The sequence below is a fragment of the Gavia stellata genome, chromosome 7 (assembly GCF_030936135.1).
Source record: "Gavia stellata isolate bGavSte3 chromosome 7, bGavSte3.hap2, whole genome shotgun sequence".
NCBI lineage: Eukaryota > Metazoa > Chordata > Aves > Gaviiformes > Gaviidae > Gavia > Gavia stellata.
The window spans coordinates 25,117,946-25,140,365 of NC_082600.1; the positions used below are offsets into that span (position 1 = coordinate 25,117,946).

A 22,420-nucleotide genomic window follows, 5' to 3' on the forward strand; every position below is an offset into this window, starting at 1 on the left:
TCTGCTTGCAAATTTCAAGAGTGCTGTGCATTGACAAAGGAAATAAGTTTGTGAAAACTTCATGGCATTGAACATAATGCCCCAAGCCTATTTTATTTGTCTATGGGAATGAAATAACAATATCCTGTACTTGGGTATAACAAGCGCAAACTCCTGAATTCTTCGTCAAGGAAGCCTCACTCTCAGTGGTATGTTGTGTTAGTAAATCCATTTTTACAAACAAGGGAGCTGGATTATGGAACGGGGGGGAAGAGCATGCTAAAAATGAGACCAAATGTTAGCAGCAGACCTGAAGACAGACACAGGAAGTCTGACTTTCAGTCTCCTCCGCTCCTCCTCCTCCCACCCGACCACACTGCCCCAAACATGCTCTGAAAGCCTTGGTAAAATACAGCCATGATCCTATTTCTAGTAAAGGTTTCTCACAAGGCAGAAAGAGGGATTAGTTTTAACTGAAATAATAAGATAAATAAACAAGGAGATTTGCTTTGACATTAACAATCACTACTCAAGGGAATCTGTGGGTTCACTTAGTTTGTCTCTAAGGAGATTAACTGCTGATAGTCATTTGATCTAAAAAAAAAAGCAGCACTTAGTACTTTCCTAGCCTAGCTACAAAACATTTAACAATTCCAAAAAGTACTGGGCAAAAGTCCAGCTATTTAAAGTTCTGCTCTAATTCTAGGAACAACCAAAAAATTATGCAAATCCTCCTCCCCCTTCTCCCAACCCCAAAAAGAGCAGAGGAAAAGACTAGATGTCATCCTGAAGCTGCTGACACCCATTTACCTGGAATTGTTTTAGCTTTGGATAGTATTGTTGGAATTTTGAAATATTTTTTTTTTTAAGTTCATTTTAAAGAGAAATATATTTATCTCCAGTGCAATGTTTTCAACCAGTTACAAGGAGGCTACTGATTTCCTTACAAAGCTTCAATATTCAGGGGCAATGGTTTTTGTTGGGGTTTTTTGTTTGGTTTTGGGGTGGGGTTTTTTTGAGGAAACATGAACACAGCTGGAAACAAGACTTCCAAGTGACCTATATTACGCTGCAACTTTACAGCTGAATTTATATCAGGAACGATGCAGAGTAGATAATTTCTTACATACAAAATTATTTAGGATATACAAAATTATATTGGATGCAATAAAGGACAAAATGTATAATTTTATAAATGATAAGTTATCTTTGTCCTTTATTACATCTTCTATATGAAGATCTCAAAGGACTTCATAAGGTCATAGCCTGTATGAAAAATGGTTAAGTATTTTACAGATAGAGAAACTCTCATGTACACACAGACAAAACCAGGAGACATCAGCTGCTGGAAGCTGCTGTCAGAATGGAGAAAAACAAAACTCCTTCATCCTGTGCTTTAATTAGAATGGGGTCTTTATCTTTTTTTTTTGTTGTTGTTAAATGAGGCATTTATAAGGTCAAGATATAGAGTGACCATTCTTAGTTGTGTCCTGAAAAATGTCCATAGCCGGTATTAATTAGTTATTAGTCATTCAAGTTTTCAATCTTTACCAAACTCTTTATCATGAAGATTGAAGGGTTTTAAGACTTCTTCATCCCTACTAATGTCAATTAAAAGTAAGAATGCACAGGACCTGACAGGAAGGCTGCAGAACTCAAGGTTTCTCCTTGTTGAAAACTGTGGTTGAACTTACCAGTAATTTTTGAATGACAACTTTCAGGACTAGCAGGATTGCTTCTCCTCAAGGCCTCATCTATTCCAGTTTCTGGGAAGTTTTAGGTTCTGGGTCAATGTCTTAATTTTGAGACTGAACTTGATCAGAAGTTAAAATGGAAGTATTCAGGGAAGAGATGACTCAAAAAAATTCCAGCCTTATTGACATTTATTGGTTGAACTGTATTCTGTCACACATATCTATAGAATTGGACCCCAAATCACCTCTGCTACTTATTTTTGATTTGATTTTAAGAGTAGCCTTTCTTTGGAAAGAGCACAGCCATCTTATTAAAACATCCTCTATCTTGCACAGTCAGGTTGGACCCTTTAATAATTCAGGATCACAAGAAAACGTCCATAGTGAATAGATCAGGAAGATTAAAAATTTGCGGTGCTGCTTGACTGGCAACAGACTCACCTGCTTTCTAATAATTGCCAAAGCACTGTCCTGGTCTAATCAAAGACGAAGAGGCATAGACATATTTCCATTTAACCATGGACCCATAAAATAAATAAAAAATCACTAGCTGAAAGATCAGGAAAACAAAGTGAGAACTTCCCATCCACAGTTTTGTCTACAACCCTTCCTCACTTTCTGCTTCTTCAAGATCCAAACCAATCCTGGCATGAAGCAAGGATGCATTTTTCTTCAGGCATATTTTCCCGTTGAAAACTGATTTCTGACAAAAATAATAAGTATGATTAACTAAACCTACCACTAAGCTATACTGAGATAGTCAGAGACCAGCCATTCTGAGACCATCTAAAATAAAAAAAACACATCAAATAAAAGCCATATATTCTGACCCTTCCAGACTGACAAACCTCAACCAGTTAGTACATTTCCCTCTACTGGACTGATGGGAACATTTGAACAGAATAGGATCATCAAGACTCATCCACTGCATAAGAAATTAAATTTGCATCTGCATATAAACTATTGAAAACAGACTCATATTGCCATAAGTAAGAACCCTACAGTCTCATGGAAGTTTGATGACAGATTTGTCTTCAAAGTCCAAGACATCCTGAGCATGTGGAAATACAGCGATTCACATGGGAAAGACAAATAAATATCTTCAGCCCCAAACCCAGATATTTAAAAGAAAGATGCAAAATCCCCATAGTAGATAAATTATCCACTGACACCTACTAATAGACTGTTTCTGATCCCTGGCACTGATTGTCCTATACTCACAGATACATTTTATCTTAGCTACTGTAAAATGTTACCACAAAAGATGTTTTCTCAGCAAACGACATTGTATAAACGTAAATAAAACTATTAAGGGCTGTGTTAATATTCACATTCATGAGCAAATAAACAGATCATATTGTTTTCACAAATCGATTTTAAAATCTTAGTTTACAAGCTATTTCGGCTGCCTCTATCAATCAGCAAGAAACCAAATAGCTCCTATTCACAGTGTAAACCTCATTTATCATGCAGCGGATGGGCCTTAGTGACTTGATATATTCACCAGCTTTCAGAGCAAGGTTATTTAATTTTATCTTATCTATTTATGTCTGAAATTATATTTCATGAGGAAGGCTTCAGGATTTTAGGACTAGCCTAGTACCAATACGTCACCTGATAGAGTTGTCTGCTTAGAAAAGCAGCATGCAGATGTGCAAAATTACAGTGGTAAAATCAGAAAAACTTTTCCAGAGTGGAATTGTAGGGTGCTGGATTGATCTGGGTTTGCTTGGCTTTTTTGATCCTTCCACTTTTCCAGTCCTCACAGCCAACAGAAGAGTCTCATAGGCAGAGACACAAGAAATAAAGTCGAATCTCATTATAGAAAGAAAGGGTAAAAATCAAAAAGAAGAAAAAAAGAACAGAGAATCAAGAAGACTCAGAAAGACTCCAGCCAATTAATTCCAAAGCTATAAAGTTAAAATAATTACACATGTACCCACCAGCCTGCATACCTGCACACTCACATGCACACACAAAAGAAAAGAAAAATGAAAGGAAAAACAAAAGATTTCCAGAATTAGAATTATGACATCATGGCAATGGTTAAACCAATTAACAAAACTGAAAGAAAAAGGAGAGACGTGTAGAGCATTGGCTGTTGGAAAAAGACTCTGTTCCCACAGTAATTAAATGCAACAAGAATATTACTGATAAGATTGTATCATAATTAAGGAAATAATAAAATAAAAAAGGGAGAAGAGAAAAAGAGAAAAGGAAAAGGGAGATGAAAGTAATGTCACAAGTTTTTATTATCAAATCAAACTGGAAAAAACATAAAATTAACAAAGTGGAAATGAAGATACCACAACAGGGATAAACTCCCATCAACTGATGTTTTTTCACTATCCTTTAGATATCAAAATCCAGAAAAGGTGGAGAAACTCTAGCTATTCCACTGAGCATCCCCATTTCTCGATTACTCTCTCCCATCTGGCCGTCCCAATAAAACAGAACAAAATTTTCCCCAGCATTTTCTCCCCCTCACCATTACCTGCCGCAGGTTGCGTGTCACCTTAACGTCGTGCCATGCGTTGTCATTGAACTTGCCATTGACTGGCTCCACAATGGCCTCGAAGGCCCCAGACCCCAGGTTAATGACCAACGAGACCGCACCGTCTTTCAGGGCCAGGTTGACATAATCAGCTGACTTGCCAGTGTGCAGAATGAGCCCGTTGCGTTGCCATGTCTTGAAGGAGAGAGTGATCTCATCGCTGCTGCTCTGGATGGGGTTTTGCGACAGGTCATAGCAAAGGTATTCAGAACCACGGAAAGTGGCCATGTTCTCATCTCGCGCTGGAAAAAAAGGCAAAAAAAAGAACTGTTCAGCAGTCAGCCAAGAAGAGATTTAAGGTTGCCATGAAATTTCTAAGCAATCCCACAGCACTGTTAATGTTCTATACAACTATATATCATGGCATGCTAATAACTGTACAGCTCCTCTTGTAATGTGGCTATCAAGAGAATTAACGGCAGGGTTCTTAGTACTGAAGAATTTCAGCACTGTGTTTTGAGCTTCACTGCAGCACTGTCACCATAGGGACCGTTCAAAAGTATGCAGCAGAGTCTAGGAAAAGTACATTTAAAGACACTACTGTAAGCTACTTCACATCCTTTTTGGGAGAATGTTGGAAAACTCTACTATTCACAAGATGACCATCGCATATGCGTTGTTCCAGAAGAAACCAACATTTCCCAAACATTAGTATTTAGAGTCATCGCTAACGTCATTTGAACTTATCTTAACCCATCTGCCAGGCAATCTAAGACAGGCATCAGAATATAATCCTGACAGAGCTGCCTTTCTTTCAGCTGAACAAGAGACCACGCAGACAAGAGAGCCGCATGAAATATCCTATAGTTTCCTTCTCTGAGAGAATGAGGGGAGTCCACATAAACATTTTGTCCACAGTTAAAAGTAATGATGTTGCCGGTAAACACGTCTCAGAACTTCGCCTGTTTGATCACCTTATCCAGAAAATCTGCACTAGACAAGCATATCTTTTTCACACAGCAAAAATAAAGATGGGGGAATTATTGACAGCACATGACATGAAATATTTCCTCATTAAGAAAAAAACCTCTTATGTACAGTAAGGAAAACCACTGAACTAATTTTTTAGTAACTGGAGGTAGCATTTGAATACCATAAAAATCCTTTGTGTGAACTGGAAGTCTGCTTCCACAGTCACTCAGAGCCAGCTCTGCTGCTGTACTGCACTCAGGTTGACTCGAGCCAGCTGTGTACCCTTGTTTTGCCCAGTGGGAGAAATACAGGATGGTGATGGTAAAGCTTGCAGGAGGGTTGTTTGTAGCCCATTCTTACCAGTGCCATCTGAGGGAAAATGGTACTTACAATGGAGTCTATACAGATCTCCCCACTCTGTATTGCAGCACCTTTCTGACTCCCAGCTGTGAAAGCGAGCCTGAGCATGAATAACTTGGTGGTACCAGCAGTCCAGCTATCTTTGCTTACAATCCACTGCATATGGCAAGTGCTGGTGCTATTGCTATTGACATTAATAGCATTTTTCTGCTTCATTTTGTCTCAGTAATCCTAATACAGATTAGCCAGAATTTATTAGTCCAAGGCTGAAGGGAAAACACTTGTTATCATAGCTGTTCCTGAAAAATAACTACATGGTATAAACTATGCCATCACAACATGAAACAGTGGTGACAAAACAGCACAGTGTTGCAACATGAACATATATCATCCTGAAGTGATAGGTCTGCTATAAGCAAAGACTTTGGCAGTCTGGATTGAGGGTATCACAGAATGAACTCATTAAAAATCTGGGCACTTTGAAGGCAGCAGTAATGTGTGTTTGTACTTACGTAAGCGAACCACGTGTCTATACACCGCTGCGAGCAAACAGTAAGACAAATTACTCCACACAACAGTACAGGTTGGGAGCTAACTAGCTCAAAAGCAGCTTTACAGAAGACAACCTAAGGGGCCCAGTGGACAAGTTGAGCACAAGTCAGCAGTGCCTGCACTTTCAGCAAAGGCCAGCCACATCCTGGGCTGTATTAGCAAGACTGCAGCCAGCAGGCCGAGGGAAGCGATTCTTCCCCTGACGGACGCTTGTGAGATCACATCAGGAGTACTTTGTCCAGTATTCAGCTCTCCTGTATAAAAACAGCTTCAACATACTGGAGTGAGTCCAGCAAAGAGCTACCATAACACTCAAGGTGCTGGAGTAGGTGGTGTGTTGGAGAGGCTGAGAGCTGGGTTTGTTCTGCCTCAAGGAGAGACAACTCAAGGGAAAACTTACTGCTCTCTGCAATGACTTAATGGGAGAGCATAGAGAAGACGGGGCCAAATTCTTCTCAGAGGTCTGCAGAAGAAAGATGAGAGGCAACAGACACATCTGGAATACAAGAAATTCTCATTCTATATGAAAAAATATTTCATCTTGAGCATTGTCAAACACTAGGAGGGGCCTAGAGAGACTGTGAAATCTCTGTCCTTAGAAATACTAAAAACCTGATTATGCACAGTCCTGAGCTGCCTGCTCTAGCTGGACCTGCACTGAGCTAGTGGTTGGACTACAAGGCCTCTGGAGGTCCCTTCCAAATTACTTGGTTCTGTGCTTCTATTCTGAATACATTTAACTACCACCAAGGAGTGCATATGCCTGTGTCAGTGTTCAACCAGCCTAAGCACAGAGGGCTGATATTGATTGCAGTTCTGGAAGTCAGAGCCAAGTGCTTAACAACCCTCTCCATGATGATAATTCCCCTGCCTAGTCACTCCTGATCCATTGGAAGGGAACATGTTACAATCAAGTCAGACACATGCTCTATGTACCTGTGGGTAATTCCCATCAAATATCTGGCGTCTGAGGGCAGGAGTCAAACACAATCATTATGACTGAGCCTTTTTCCCACAGGCGTAGATGTTGGAAGAACTGAATACCCATTTGATGTCTTTGGGAAGGGGGGCGTGGGGGGTTGATTGTTCACTCAGTACAAGACCTATTAATAGGGCTCATTTACACTTTCTCAACCACTTAGACAAAATCTCACCGGTCTGCTCAGTACAAAGGAGAAGGCAAAGAGTAGATTAGAAATCTAAACGGTAATTTAAGGCAACCACTGCAGACTCATCAAAACAGAGCAGAGCAAATTCAGAGAGATGTTACTCTTACTTGTACCACTGATTTTAATATAAAGTGCTATCAACCCACCCCTGCATGCAACTACGTCATTCTTCCAGTAATCTGCTGCTGACCCTTGTCACAGATGGGATTCTGAACCTGATCCATCTTTGTATCCTTCCTGTTCTTGGAAGAATGTCACTGATCTCTGTTTCATATGTTGTTATGAGGTTTTTTCCTTCTTCCTGTGGCTGCTAGGGTAGGCATTCAAATTTGCAAATCACCACACACTAAAATCTCCCTGGGGTTCACCGACCAATCCAAATTCATTCCTGTCCACCCCATGTCTCAATAAGCATAACTCCCAAAGTCAACATACTCTAAAACTATTCTCCAAACCACTAATTCCTAAACAATTTACCAGTGGCCATGTGATTGACTCGTTTACCAGTCTCATGAAAGGTTTTAGTGCACAGATTAGTCTCCAATTACCAAACAGCTTGACTGTGTATTCCTCCAAGCTACAACACAGTAGCCTGTGTCAGGCCACATGAAAGGCTTTTTACCAAGCGCAGCCTTTCCACGCTGTCCTGCCTGTTAGGACACTCTGACATATTTGATGGCTATGACCATAAAGCACATGAAAATTACCAGAGAGCATGGGGAGGAAAAAGGGATAGAGGTTCTTTCCACAATGCATGAAGAGAAAAAGCCCTGAGTAGGCTGCAGGTCTCACAGTATTTCCATGTGCTTTCAGGCACAGTCTGGCGACATCTGGAAGACCAGAGAGTAGTGAACCACTTGTTATTTGTTAGCTTGTGACCCTCGTGCTGTACATTTCTGAAGGCTCCACAAATTGCACAGTGATATTTATGGCTTCTATATTCTTTAAACAGTGGTAGCGTACCAAGGAGCCTCTGCATAGCAACACAGCTAACCTAGAATAGCTAAAACTTAAGGCACAATTCAAAGTCAACAGGAATCCTTGGTTTCTGTTACATGGAGCAATAGATCAAACCCTGGTTTTGCTGGGATGTGAAACCCTGTATATAGTAAGTGATATTAACTTGAACTGATGATCTAGCTGTTTAAGTGTGACAATGCAACTGCATAAAATAATTTACTTAAAATAGCGTTTAGAATATGTTTGCAAACTCATCATTTATACATGTTTTGCAAGATTTAATTTTTAACTCAATTAATAATAGACAGATTCACAAAAATCAGAATATGAAAGCAGGTTAGCATATGTAAGCAATTAAATCTTCCATTTCACTTCTTAATATTAATCTAAACCCATTATTTATTTTCTAACACATTCACAGAACTCACTTCTCTGCAACAGCTGGGATTTGTGGAGATCCGAGACCGGTACAAAACTCCACATTCAGACTTAAACCCTTGACATATTCAAAGCCTCACAGAAATCACCAGGGTAGAAGCAAAACCCAGGATCTTCAAACTGACCAACACAGACCTTTTCCTTGAAAGAATGGAGTCATCCATCACTTTAAGAAGTGGGAAATCGTTATCCTTTTCTGACTAATCACTAACAGGCACATCTAGCACATTAAGCAGTTACCATCACCACCCCACTGCAAAGCCAATTTTGCACATATCAGATCTATACCTCTTCAAATCCCCAAATCAGCTATCAGTACATACTGCAGGCCAATAGCAAGAACAGAAACAAAGGCATGGCCAACAACTACCTAATCCAGGCTCCTGGCTCTTCTCATTCCTGCAGAGCCCCCAGAGCTCGCTGAGTCTCAGGTTCTCAGGAGAGGTAAAGACTGGGGATTTATTCCATATTGTGTATGGCTATACTGCCTGTTCAGGAGAGTCAGATGGTAATTTTAACTTCAGTTTTTATGTGCAAAGCTGTTGCTATGTGTTCCTTTCAGTGCTCCTTCTACAAAAGAGGACTCAGAATTCACAGCATCACTAGGAAGTAGAGAAACCTTGGCATTTTGATTTATGTACGAGGAAACCAATGCACAGACATTTTAATGGATTTACTCATGGCCACCAAGAAAATCAATAGTAGAGGAAGCATCTGAGTTCAGGATCTTCTAGCTCCCCATTCTGGGCTCACTCCACAGGTTCTCATACATTTGTGGAGGGAAACCAACCTCTATTTTGCTCCCGTCCTGCCAGGAAGTCACCCCAGCAAAGAGTGTGTAGCAGAGAAGCCTCCAAAGTTTTGGATGATGCCTGAAAATAAATACTTCATGACTGCGAAGCTGAAAACAGCAAATCTAGAAGCACTGATTCTGCCGAAGGGCATGAAGTTTAATAGTCAACAAAAGCAGCATCTCATGTAACAGGATTTCTGGCCTCAGACAGAACTAGGAAATATTCAGAAAAATATAAAAATGGACAGTGACTTTCCTGAAGAAAACTTCAAGTAGGTCTCTTAGAACCAAAAGTCAGCTGCTCACCCTCTCACCTTACATCAAAAAGCACTGCATTACAGGTGTACCCTGAGGCAGGCCCTATCTCACTGGGGTTTGGTTTACAGCCAACGGTGGAGCATGTCTTCTGTCAGTGAGAAAAGCAAACTCTCTGCATTGCTTCAGAATTAATAACCATTCCAGTGCTCAGTGAGATTTACCTTATCTGAGTGGTCTGCTGTGCTTTGCACAGAAGAGCTAGTGCTGTCTGATAATCTAGGAATGGTCCAGCACTGTCAAGCATCAGGCTTCTCCGCCAAAACAGTGTGCATTAATGATGGAGGCAGCAGAACAGCTGGGCACTCCCTTGGCCTTTTGTCAAACAGAGGTCAACAAGGAAAATAGTATTTACAGGAACCTTTTCTCCCTACTATTTAACAGTTCCCTATAATTTCAGAAAATCCTACAGGCATGCAACATGTCTTAAGGAAAAAACTTCTTCCAAAGTCAGCCACTGACCACAGAACTGTTATTAAAATAGAGGACTACCAACCACCATGGCAGGAAAAACAAACAAACAAACCAACCAACCGACCCCACCATGAATCCACACAGAAGGAAAAATATCAATGTACTCAAAAGCTATTGTGGATAGATAATTAGGTTAGTGCAATAAGGCTATAACACAGTGTTATAACATACAACTAATCAGAAGGCCTAAGTGCAAGGATGTTAAAAAAGGCAGAAGTTCTCACTGTCCTGCATTAGTCCTGCTGCTTGAATGATGGGCCCTCCTCACCTGAGGACATGCTAGTGGAATCAGCAGAGTATTACAGCAGAGCCGTGGTACTCAGTGGCTATGAACTTACTGCACTTGGGCATCAGCTATGCTTTCAGCAGCATGACATTTAACACAAGGAAACTATCTAATGTATTTCTGATGAGATGACTGATCATGATCTAGCAAGAACAATTGAATGTGGTGTTTCTGGGAAGAAATTATGTGCCAGTCTTCCCGTACTGCTGAAATTAACAGGTATTCCTGCTTTGTCACTATATAGCTGGGTATGAACATGACTAAATGTCTTCATGCCAGTGTGTATATCTTTGCCTCCTTTCTATTCTAATTCTTACACCATAAACAATAGACCTAAAGTTTTAAAAATCTAACCAAGCTTTAGGAAATCTTTTGACCCAAGTCATAATGAAGTCTGGAAGGAATAAATTCTACATATGAACCTTGTGAACTAAGGGGAAAATAGACTTAGAAGCTGTTCTAGACAATGAGCCGTGAGAGATCAAGGCATCACCTCCTAAAGGCTGGGGCAGAACCCGAGTCTGGGCAAACCCCAATGAACTCTACTAGGAGGTAATTCTGTTCTGGGCAGGAGGGTTGTCCTGGGAGTCATCTATAATAGCTATGATCCTCAACAACATTACAGAACAGTGAACAATTTATGTTCCAAGTCATTTTCACATGTATCTGATGTTCCCTCAGAGGCTAGGGGAGGAGAAACTCTACATCAAATGTCACAGAAAATAAGTCAGCCGACACCTCTGAAGGACAAAAAAGGTGAACTATTTCCACCACCCCCCGAAAGAGCTGTCCAGCGACTGAATGCTGCAACCCTAATGAACACCCTCAGAAGCAGTCAAAGCAGCTCACCCAGATTCATGTTGTTAAAACAAAGCTGGATAGTTTAGTAACAATCAGGCTGTTACTTTAAAGAGATGGTGACAGACTCCGGTAATAGCTAAACAGCAGATTACTGCATCCTCCATTAAGTTGTCCAAATCCTTTTGTTGCATTCCTCCTTTCTAGCCTTTGAGCAGGAAAAATAATACATCCTAATAGTTCTGTTTTTTCTAGTCTGATCATTCTTCACACCACCTGATTGAATCAGTCACGAAACTAATCAAACCCTCTCATAAGGTCCCATGCTCTCTCCCTCATACACACACTTCTGTGCTCTCAATAGTCAAAAGCAAATATTTGTTTGAAAAGTCTTTCAAAGCTTATTTAAATATTTAGATACATAAGAAATAGCGTGAGAAACATTATTCTATGCACAGAGCATCTTCTAAGCATCACCAACAGTGATACTGATATTTGGAATCTTTGAGAGTCATATCATATACTGCATTTATACTCCACAAACTGTAAAGTAAGAACAGGGAGGTTTAGGCTGGATATTAGGAAAAATTTCTTTACTGAGGGAGTGGTGAAACATTGGAACAGGCTGCCCAGGGTGGTGGTGGAGTCACCCTCCCTGGAGGTGTTCAAGGAACGTGTGGACGTGGCACTGTGGGACATGGTTTAGTGGGCATGGTGGTGTTGGGTTAATGGTTGGACTTGATCTTACAGGTCTTTTCCAACCTTAGTGATTCTGTGAACATCTAAGTCATCTTAATGACTAATGAGATGACTGAACTGATTGCATTGATAAAAACTTATAAAAAGAATATTACTTCTAACTTCAAGGAAGTTATGGGAATAAATTTTCAGAAGAAAAAGAATTTTTTGCTGTTAGAAAAAAATTATCTGTAAAATCGTAGAAAGAGGTTATAATGGAGAAGATTAAGTGCTGAGCTGGAGTCCCACAGTAAAAAGAGTAGTTTCCTAAATGCCTACTAGCTTTAAATCATTCTGGGTAATGTTATTGTTTCCTCAGGCCCCTCATTCTCACCTATTGTATCTACATAATTTGTAACTTGGAGCAGAGAAGAATCACAGTAATAACATCAGAAACCATGTAGGTAAGAATCAATGGAGGACAACACCTCTCATCATGTTTAAGAGATGCAAAGAGCAATGCTAGCCTAGGAGCCCAAAGCAATGGTGAGCTGCACTCAACAGTCAGCGCTTTTTCAGTGCTGAACTAAAATTTTGCACATAGTGTAGCAGCACTGATCTTACCCAAAAAGGTCTTTCACCTCCCCAGTAAGAGCAAAGGAAGCATTATGTTACACCAGAGAATGCCAAGTGCCTAGCATGAATCATACCCTCTCCTCCGTTACCTGCTGCTTTACACATTACCCTTTGAATCTATAGGAAAACGTTTGTTAAAAGGTCCTCAAATTTAAGCCCAGAAGAGATCAGGGAGACTTGGCAACACAATGAATGTTCGTCTTTTTGTCAAACCTGACTAATCTATTATTTCCCTGAGCTCCAAAACTCTTAATGAAAACAGGAGGAAGAACTGCTTTCTCTAAAGACTGCATGAGAGCTCCAGAGCCGCAGGAGGTTCCACCTCCGCTTGCTGCTGCCTGTGTCCTTGGACAAGGCTCTTTGGGCTGGCTCCACGACAGAAGAGGCTCTGACTTCCTGGACTGCAAACCATGCCTAAGAGGTCCAGAACCAGCCCTGCAAAGTGACTTAGCTCTCCTGATGAATTTGGGCCACTGCACAGCAAAGGGAGGGATCTGCCATGACAGTGCCTGAATCTTTAACCTAAAGAAAGGACGAATATCCCCTAGGCTCCTCATCCTCAAACAATTGATGTGTACTATCTAATGGAAAACGTATAAAGCAGTTCCCATGTATCACATTCACATATCAATGATAGAGCTAATAGTCTGTTAAAAGCATGACTGCTTTAAATTTCTGGAGTATGCACCTGTTAAATATACAGTTGAAGTTCATACCATCTAAACAAATGAAAATTCACACAAATGAAAAGCTATTTTGCTTCTCAACCCTGGAAGACTCTTCTTCACTCAACAGTATATTGCTGTCCTTTCAACAAAATGTCTTCTGAGAAGAAAAAAAATATCAGATGTATCACAGAAAATCTCCTAGTTAGTCCACTTATTCAGCATAGACAGACGTTATTTAAACCTAGATTCATCAATAATATGATCCCCAGATTCCCTACTGACTCTCTAAACCACCTTTTCTGTCTTTTTCCGAAGGGAAGCAGAAAACAGAGGGGTCTGAAAAAGAATGTGAACATGTGTGAATGAACCATTTACTACAGAAATCACCCACCAGCATCATTTGCTCCAATACCACACAAAATAGCTGAAAAATGCATTCATAAAATCTTTTAGCTAAAATACTTTGATGACAAAAGCATACTACTATAATGAAAATGAATAAATAAGATGACAGACGTCTACACAAGATTATAGCATATGATAGGTAACATCGTTTTTTAAATTGCTCACCAAAATTGATCCAAATGACAAACTACAGGTGTAGAAGTCAGAACCTGAGCATTTTATCCTCGACTTTGCCACTGATTTTACTGTGCAACCTGAGGCATTTAATTAACCTTGGCTGCCTCCATCTGTACTACAAAGATAACAGAAATATAGGTTAAGTCCTTGAGACCTATGGGAAAAGAATGCTCTACGAGTTTAATAAAACTTCTCTATAAAACAAGAAATGTTCCACACCTGTGAGGAGAAGCCACATGTCAATCCAGTGTATACGCGGTGTATACAGTGTCCTGGGCATCCCTCTCTCCACCTATTTTCCATTGTTTGCTAAGTACAAACCACCGTACTGGTATCAGTGCGTGATGTTGCATTCTCTGCCATTTGCAAAGAAACAATAAACTCCAAGTATTGGTCTGACTGTGGCACTATGTACTTGGAGCTGTGCTTGTTATTTATGTTCTGATCAACTGGCCAAAGAGACAAAAAAACCCAATCCTGTGACAATGTCTTGCTTAACCCAAAATGAAATTTAACAATTTTGTTTTACACTTCCTTAAAAATACATTTCTTAAAAAACTAGAGATCCATTTTAAAATAAAAGCATGAAACATGTTTATTTTGAAATGAATTATGCTGAATAAATCAATTTTAAAAAATAATTTGTCTGAAAAAATTGATATATTCATATAAATTCACAATTTGTTTTGGATGAACAAAGTATACTTTTTTCTTTTCATTTCTCTGAACAATTTTGCTACTTCACCCCAAGGTCCAGAAGGTGCAGGAAAAACAAGGTGTTGCTACTAATTTTGTCAAGAGCTCAGATACCATGATGATGCGCTGGGCATAAGAACTCCTCTAGATTCCTCACCACTGAGCACGGGTGAGGACAATTCCCATTTGCTGCTGTATTTACTTTTTCCTATGTTTTTATTTTGTTCCACATTTCTTCTAGTTTATTTATTTTCTTGATGCATCATTCTAAAACATAAGGATGCCAGTCTCTGAACATACCACCCAGCAGAAATGTTTCCTTACAGACTGAACGTTCAGCAAAGTGCAAACTGACCAGAGAGAGAACGTCACAGCACCATGAACGTAAAACCCAAGATTTCACATATTCACCGGCCCTGCTCTCACAGAGGTATCTCTACTGCTGGGTTGTTACCCAGCCCCTCTACCCTTCTGTGTAGAACACACATGACAGTACAGCAGGGTAAAAGCGTGCAAGTGCACAGCTAAGCCCTTGATTCACCAGCTTCTTATCTTACATACTCTGTTGAACAAAAGTGCCGTTGTTTCATACAGACCACGCTTTTTTAAAAAACTGGAGCAACCTGCATGCCAACAAGCAACATTATATTCACCACCTAAGAGAGATCTACTGTTCTTCAGCAGAAATCTGTATCCCAGTTGTAATTCCCAGTTTCACACCACCCTTACTCTTCCGGCCTATTAAAAAACAGAAGTCAAACACCAAATACTAATCCCAATGCTAAGTATTTAGACCTGTTTATTATTGGGTGTAGATTCAAGAGCACTAACATTCAGCTAATAAAACAGGAAGCACTTGTGGCATTTTTGTTCCTTACCATACTGAAGACAAGGTCTTCCCCAAACTTTCTGACCTTAGTAAAAAGCCATAGCATTAGGGAGAAGAACGTTAGGTAGCTATCACCGTCTTCCCTACATGTGTGGTAGGATTGGTCCTGTTTGGGGGAAAACATGGGGACTGTTGGTGGGAGTCTTCCAAGACTAACTGCAGGACTGAACAAAGATTTACACCAACACTGAGAGAAAGAAAGCTGAAAAGCGCATTCAGAAAAAAGCAAATCTAAGGGCCCCAGGGGGAGGAGAAATTCCTGCTTCCATTGAAGGGCACTATTTTAGAAAACTGCTGGAAGCTCTCAAAGAAAGGGGCTGGAAGGACAGGACCAGAGAGGCAGCACTGTAAGAGGTGCGCGTGTGCACTTGTGCATGCACATGCACTTGTGTTAGCAGCAGCCTTCCAGCAGGCGTCACGCTTGCTGTTGAGCAGGGAGCCCTTTGGGCATCCTTCCAGCATGAAGCATGAATAGAAAAATAGTTAACACTAATCACTGTAATAATACAATAACGATCCACAAAATTATCCTTTTCAATACCAGCTGGCAGTATTGAAAGCCATTCCCATGGGAAAGGGGAGATGCAAAGGAAGGTGAAAAGCAAAAGTCAGGTGGAAGAGAGATGCAGAGCAGGGCAGAGAAGTACATGAGACTGGTATCACAGAGACTGCGGTAATGTCAGCTCCTTACAGCTTTAGTATGTAGAGAGTGTGTACGTGTGGAATCCCAGTACTGCCACGGTATCAAAATACACTGCCAGACACTACTATTGCCCTTCTTTTATGGTCGTTGCAAGACATCATTAAGACCATTTATGTATGTAGCAGTATCCAAACTCGATTTGAGGCACAACGATTCTTCTCAAAACAAAGCCACAGGCAAGGGACTGTTACAAGCTGGCAGAGCAGCTTTGGCCAGTAATTATTTAAGGGCAAAAATGTGTGCATTTGCATGCAATGAGAAACAGGCTAGGCCTCTCCTATGTCTATACTGCAGCAAGTTCACGTGTGTTTACCAAGGCAGTGGATGTGTATATGCAGGTATAGGCAGTACAGCTGCACAGCATACTTCTGTGGAAAGGCAGATAAAGCACATCTTAACAAACACAATATATACACATAAAGAGGAGATGTGCCCTTTGTTACAGCATGAAAGGAAGCAGGCATTAGTGTGAAGAGATTTACAGGAGAGTGAGAGACACATAAAACCAGCTTGGTGTGGCTGTGCATGCATACATGTAAAACGTGAGAGAACTAACATCCTTGTACACCTTACAGTGCACATATGAGGACAGGAATGAAATGCATCTCCCCCCTGTAACTTCGGGGCATCCATACATGAGGACTTACATGCACACATATGTACACAGAGAAAATAAGTGTCTTGACCAGGTGTAAATACAGGAGTGAATGCACACAATCCCCGTGTGTAAGCAAGCATAGACATGTACGGTTCGTGAGGATGCAAGCGTGGTGGAAGCATACTGAACTCGGGCATTGCGCGCGGGGGCGAGAGGGAGGGCGTTCCAGTGTTTCTGGCGCATGCTCCAACTTCATCCTGGGCTTTTTCCCTTCCTGCTTTAGGTTTTTTTCTGCGGCAGAGCAGACTCCATGTCTACAGGGAAGGCGCTTAATGAGTCAAATCCAATCTCTCGAATGCCTTATCAGTCGTGGACAGGCCTGTTTCTGACAGCTGACCTTTCCCACTGCATGCCGCTGAAAAACCCATACACCACAAACAATTAACACAATGCTGAAAGCATAAAGCTGAAGGAAGGGAAGACTCTAGACCATTACAGACAGTACTACAGACAGAAGGGACAGAGCGATGCACATAAAAATGACAGAGAGCAGCTATACAAGGGTTTGATTCCACCTTATTTTGCCACGCACACATTTTATTACCTTCTTTACAGCTTGGCTGTAGCAAAGCTATATGCAAAAACAAGGCACATGTAAAACAAGGAAGGAAAGCAGAGAGCACAGGGAACACTCTTGTGAGGTATATAATGACATTAAGCCCATGCACAAATAAATACAAGCCTGTATAAATATATGCAAAACTGATAGAAGGAGCAAAGTTCCTTACTAGAAAACAAACTAGAAAACAGAGCAGAGGAGGTGCAGAGAAGTATCACCTTGCCATCCTATACCTCTGCTGTTGTGGCAGAGCTCCTAGCAGCACATAGATAAATACATTCATTAAAAAAACTAAACTGCACACACCTGAGTTAGGAACCTCAAAAACTATAAAACGTATTGAATAGTCTCTTCTAATAATGACAAGGAGGCTTATCCCATGAAGAGTGTAACTCCAGTTCCATGTAAGCAAGAGACTGCTTCTCTTGGGAGGCACAAACACCTAAACACAAAGTCTAGTCAGTTGTCCAGAGGATTTGCTGCCCAGGAAAGGCTCAGAGAAAATCTGCATGTTCACAGCTCTGCTGCCAGCTCAGTGCGAGAACTGGGCAAACCACACACATTGCATTTTCTGAAGTCTCTCTTCACTAACGTGATTTTCTGTAATAGCTGCATGTGACCAACATGCTTGAAGATCAAGACCAATATATCTCAAATTTCAAGAGCAAATCCTAGGCCCACAAATTTCACACGCTAATCTTTTGCACAGTAGTCTCCCTGTATGTGCAAAAGACAGCACAGCCTACTATTATCAAATGTTTTGGGTTTTTACTGTAATTGCATTGCAATAACAGAGAGTCTAAAAGGGACATGCTCTTCCATTTTAGTAACTCCCTATATGTACAGAATAGGAGCTAGATGACACTGAGGAAAGTTCACAGAATAAAAGTTTGCTAGAAGCTCCACAAAAGTCATCTGGACGCAGCATCTAATTCATCTAGGCACTTGTGGAAAACTAAGCATGCTTTCGAAGACTTGACACGCAATCCAGACAAGACTGAGAAATAGGAGTGGGTTAAGAGGTACAGAAAGTCATCTGAGGTCAGAGAGTGGGGGAAGCTCAACAGCAGTGCCGTAAATGTTTCAGTTTAGCATCTCTATCTTGTAAAGACGCTGATGAACAGAAAAGGTACTCAGGCAAAAGTATTCCAGCTAATCACTGGAAGTATACAAGATCTCTTCAAACCCCACCAAACCAAAAAGATTTTGAATATAAATATTCCTTTACAGTGGAGGTTTTTTGAATTCAACTGAATAAGTTATATCATGATTGTAATTGTTTCTTGGCTATTTCCATGTGGTCTTTTAATATATACATAGTATATGCATGTATTTCAATGCAATAAAAATTTATGCTTAGTATATACTGTAAATCTCAAAATAGTTATCAGCTCACCTGTTTTCATAAATTTCTGAAATTATCTGTGCTTTTTGGAATAATAGATCACTGCTATTTGATCAGTTCATTCAAATTTAGTAACTTCATATCATCAATGAAATGACTTTCATATCTTGATGTGACAGCACCAAGAATGAGCCCAGCTTTTTTCATTATTTCAAGCTACTGGGTAGCACAATCTTATTAAAGCCATGAACAAGTTACCAACACTAGATATCAACTAAAAAAAAAATAAAAAACAATAGCCAAATCAGTGCTTCTCTTCAGTACTCTAAGCCAAACTCTGAACCCACTGGCCCTGATAAAAATTAGGAGTAATTTTATGGTAATCAGTGAAGGTATACTGCTGAATGTAAGACAGCAATCATGCTGGTATCTGTGTTCATGTTATTTTTCCTAAGCCTATTGCTAGAAGGTCAGAACTGATGCAATGCTTACTTTTACAAGAAAAGCCCAGCTGCTGTAAAAATGACTTTTCAAATCTCTCTACAGGAAATGTGACACAGCCCTTGTGTTACAACTACTGTTGAAAAATGTGTTTCTCCTTCAGTTCAGAAAGGTGCTGCTGTTATTTTCCTGAAGACGAGTTCACCCTGGAGGGTCTTAAATTCTGTGGTTTTGTGTTCTGGGGTTTGGTTTGTTTTGTTTTGAATAGCACAAACTCTTATTCTAATCTAAACACCAGGGGGACTTGTATATTTTATAAATATTTTCCAACTTCTGTTTTACCGAAGTGTTGTCCCTCTTCAAGCTGTTCCCCACACTTCAACAACTCCATTAACCCCCCGCCACTGGGGCCTTGCCAGTTTGGAACTGAAAGCTCATCAGAGGTTTTGGGAAGCAGAGATGGCAGTTTTGGTCAAGATCCGCAGGGCAAACCCTTGTGTATCCTCGTACATGGCCAGGGTGAGGGATCATTGAAGCCCCTGCTATGTGAAAAGGATCTCTATTTTTAAAATACGAGACAATTCTGAAAACGGACTTTGACAAAGTAACCTTCAGAGCCTCCAGGATAATTCTTTCTTGATGGCTATCTGGTCAAAAGTGCTCAGTTCCAATATAAATAAGTGGGGTTTTCTCCCTGTAACTGCGAGGTCTACCACTACTTTGTGGAGTCACAGACAAGCTGGGATCTTTTTGCACACTATCTCTAGCAACTGAATTTTGGCAGACCAAGTTCTACTCATACCTTCATAATGCCATGATCTCTTATGGACCTGCTGAAGGAGGACTGTTGGCAGAATTTGGCCTTGACATTGTAATTTTAAAAGCTATTCTGTTAATACATATGTCAGAACAAGGTATAACTTATTTTCTCAAAACTGTGTTGGTTCTGCAGAGCTAAGAAAAATAAAAGGGGGGAAATTATATATAATTATATTAACTTATATAATGGATTTATCTATGTATACATATATGTGTAGTTTTATCCTTACACCCAGGCAATTGGACTCAAAAGAAATAAAGAAGCTCCATTAAATATTTTGTTCCCAATTTTAGACAACAATTTCTTGCTTGTAACTATACTTCGATCCCACAAACAAAAAGGAAACTGCATAACTTAATTACTCTGTGAGGACAAAGAAGCAAGCGCTCACTGCAAATAGTACGTTCCAATACTGAAAGCTTTTGTACAGTTACCTGATGACTTACAACTTTAAGCTCCCCATCTGTAGCCCACAGAGGATCACAGTTGTTCCTGCTGCTGTCTATACACATTTCTGGAGCGACACTTTCCTGTTTCTTTGTCCTACAGGTGACTACCTAGATTTCAAACTTCTGCGATCTGCTTGGCTTGACCACACCATGATGCATAAATCACAACACAGAGTTAGTGCTCCCCTCACCAGCAGCATCTCCTTGAATGACCTCTACAAGGAATGCTAGTTTTAAAAAAGAGTTCTCAAGTTGCAGAGGTATCAGCAAACAAATGTTAGTGCTGACCTTAAGATTTCATAGCATCTAGTAGAACAACCTTGTTGGCCCCTAAGATTCTGTTTCTCAATGGGGGTGACTTAAGAACTTGTTTTCAAGCTCTTACAAGAACTGTAGCAACTCTGTAAAGTACCTTAGTCCTGGGAGATTCTAGTGTGGTTTATAAGCACAAGCTGAAATTGCTTCATTTGGCAGAACTGAGGCTGCCAGGCCCCAAAAGACAAAAATGATCCTTGATGAGAATTGTAACAGTCAAACAACTACAATTTCTGATAGTCATGCAAGCGCCACTCAGAACACACTGTGATGAAGGCCACACAGGCAGTGTGACCAGTCCTGCTTATCCTTCAAGATGTTGCAGCCCTGAAGGCATACAATCCTCCAGACTCCACCTGTGCCTCCTTCTTCACCTCTATAAAAGAGAGAAATTGCTACAACCAATACATAAATAGAGCTCTTTCTAGAGCAGACTGTATCTTGTCCGTAGAGCTCTGCATCAACATTGCATAACCAGTGAGGACTAAAATGCAGTTGGGTATATGATCTTTCTTAGCTGCAAGGGGAGTTTAAAGGGGCAGAAAGAAATTACAGCAATGGGAGACTTGGCTTTTGCATGTCAAGAAGTGACCCTGACTGAGAGGTTGGTCACTCGTGTTTCTGTGCAACAGCAAGTGTGTAGAATACATCACATCAGCTGCTTCATGGTAGCTGCCCACATGCATCGCCTTACCCTTCAGTAAATGCAAGGCAGCTCACACCTCAGTGTGAATATGCTAGGTTAGCTTGCTTTCCCTTAGAATTACAAGTGTACACATGTGGTTGTTTTGGAATAGGTAAATTCATAGTCTAGCTTGCCTCGGAGTGATTTGTTATTATGGCAATAGCCTGAGTCAGCTACCTCCCTTCCAGCACTACCCACCTGGTATTATTTTAAATTCTTTCAGCATTCGGTTTTTCACTAAAATGTTCTGGGACTCTTCCCAAGCTCCCTGGGTAGCGCTGAAGATGAACGCACCATTTCCTGTGTTGAACTTCAAATGTCAATGGCTCCAGCCCTCTTTCACCCTCTTGGTTGCATTTTCTGTGAATCACTAACTCATAAACACAATCCATAACCTGTAACATCTGAGTTTATCAGTTATTTCCCTACTGCTGCATCTGCCTGCCTGAGCTGTTAAGCCTCCATTGGGATCGACACACGCCTCTGATAAAGGAATGTTTGTTTGCTAACTGCTTCATATTGATGTGTTTACAGTGAACACCGGCACAAAGGGAGGGGGAATAAGAGATTAGGGACCAGTTCAAGCAAGTTATTTTTATAACACTTACAATATGCATGTGGTTACAAACAGACCCCATGGCTTTATTTCAATGGGCAGAACCACAACAGGAAGAACTATTTTTTTTACCATCTGGCATCACATTGTAGCAATCAGCTTTAAAGGCAGATACATGGGAAATAACTCATACTTGATGTTCCTGCTTGATTCTAAATAAGTCAAAATGCCCTTATAAAGTGGCCAATAGAAGCTCAGATGAAATCAACAGATGACCACAAGAAAGCATGTTCAGTAAATATTACAGCATCATCCTCAATGCAGATTTTGCCAACCAATTTGCTAGATCTTACTAACAATCTGCTGGAGATCTTTAACTTTGCCTTCTGCTCACTAGCATTCCTACGGCCCGCTCAGTGCAACAGGTTGCCCGCTTTGGAACAACCACATGGTTGC

General features: G+C 40.5%; 1 protein-coding gene across 3 annotated transcripts in view; it reads right to left on the reverse strand.

Annotated features, from left to right (window-relative positions):
• NRXN3 (neurexin 3) overlaps positions 1-22,420 on the reverse strand; it is a 983,888-nt gene that overhangs the window by 762,061 nt on the left and 199,407 nt on the right. For all 3 annotated transcript variants that reach the window (XM_059819968.1, XM_059819967.1, XM_059819969.1), the window contains one exon: positions 4,168-4,469. In XM_059819968.1, coding sequence (XP_059675951.1) covers positions 4,168-4,469 — 302 coding nt within the window. The remainder of the gene's footprint in view (positions 1-4,167; positions 4,470-22,420) is intronic.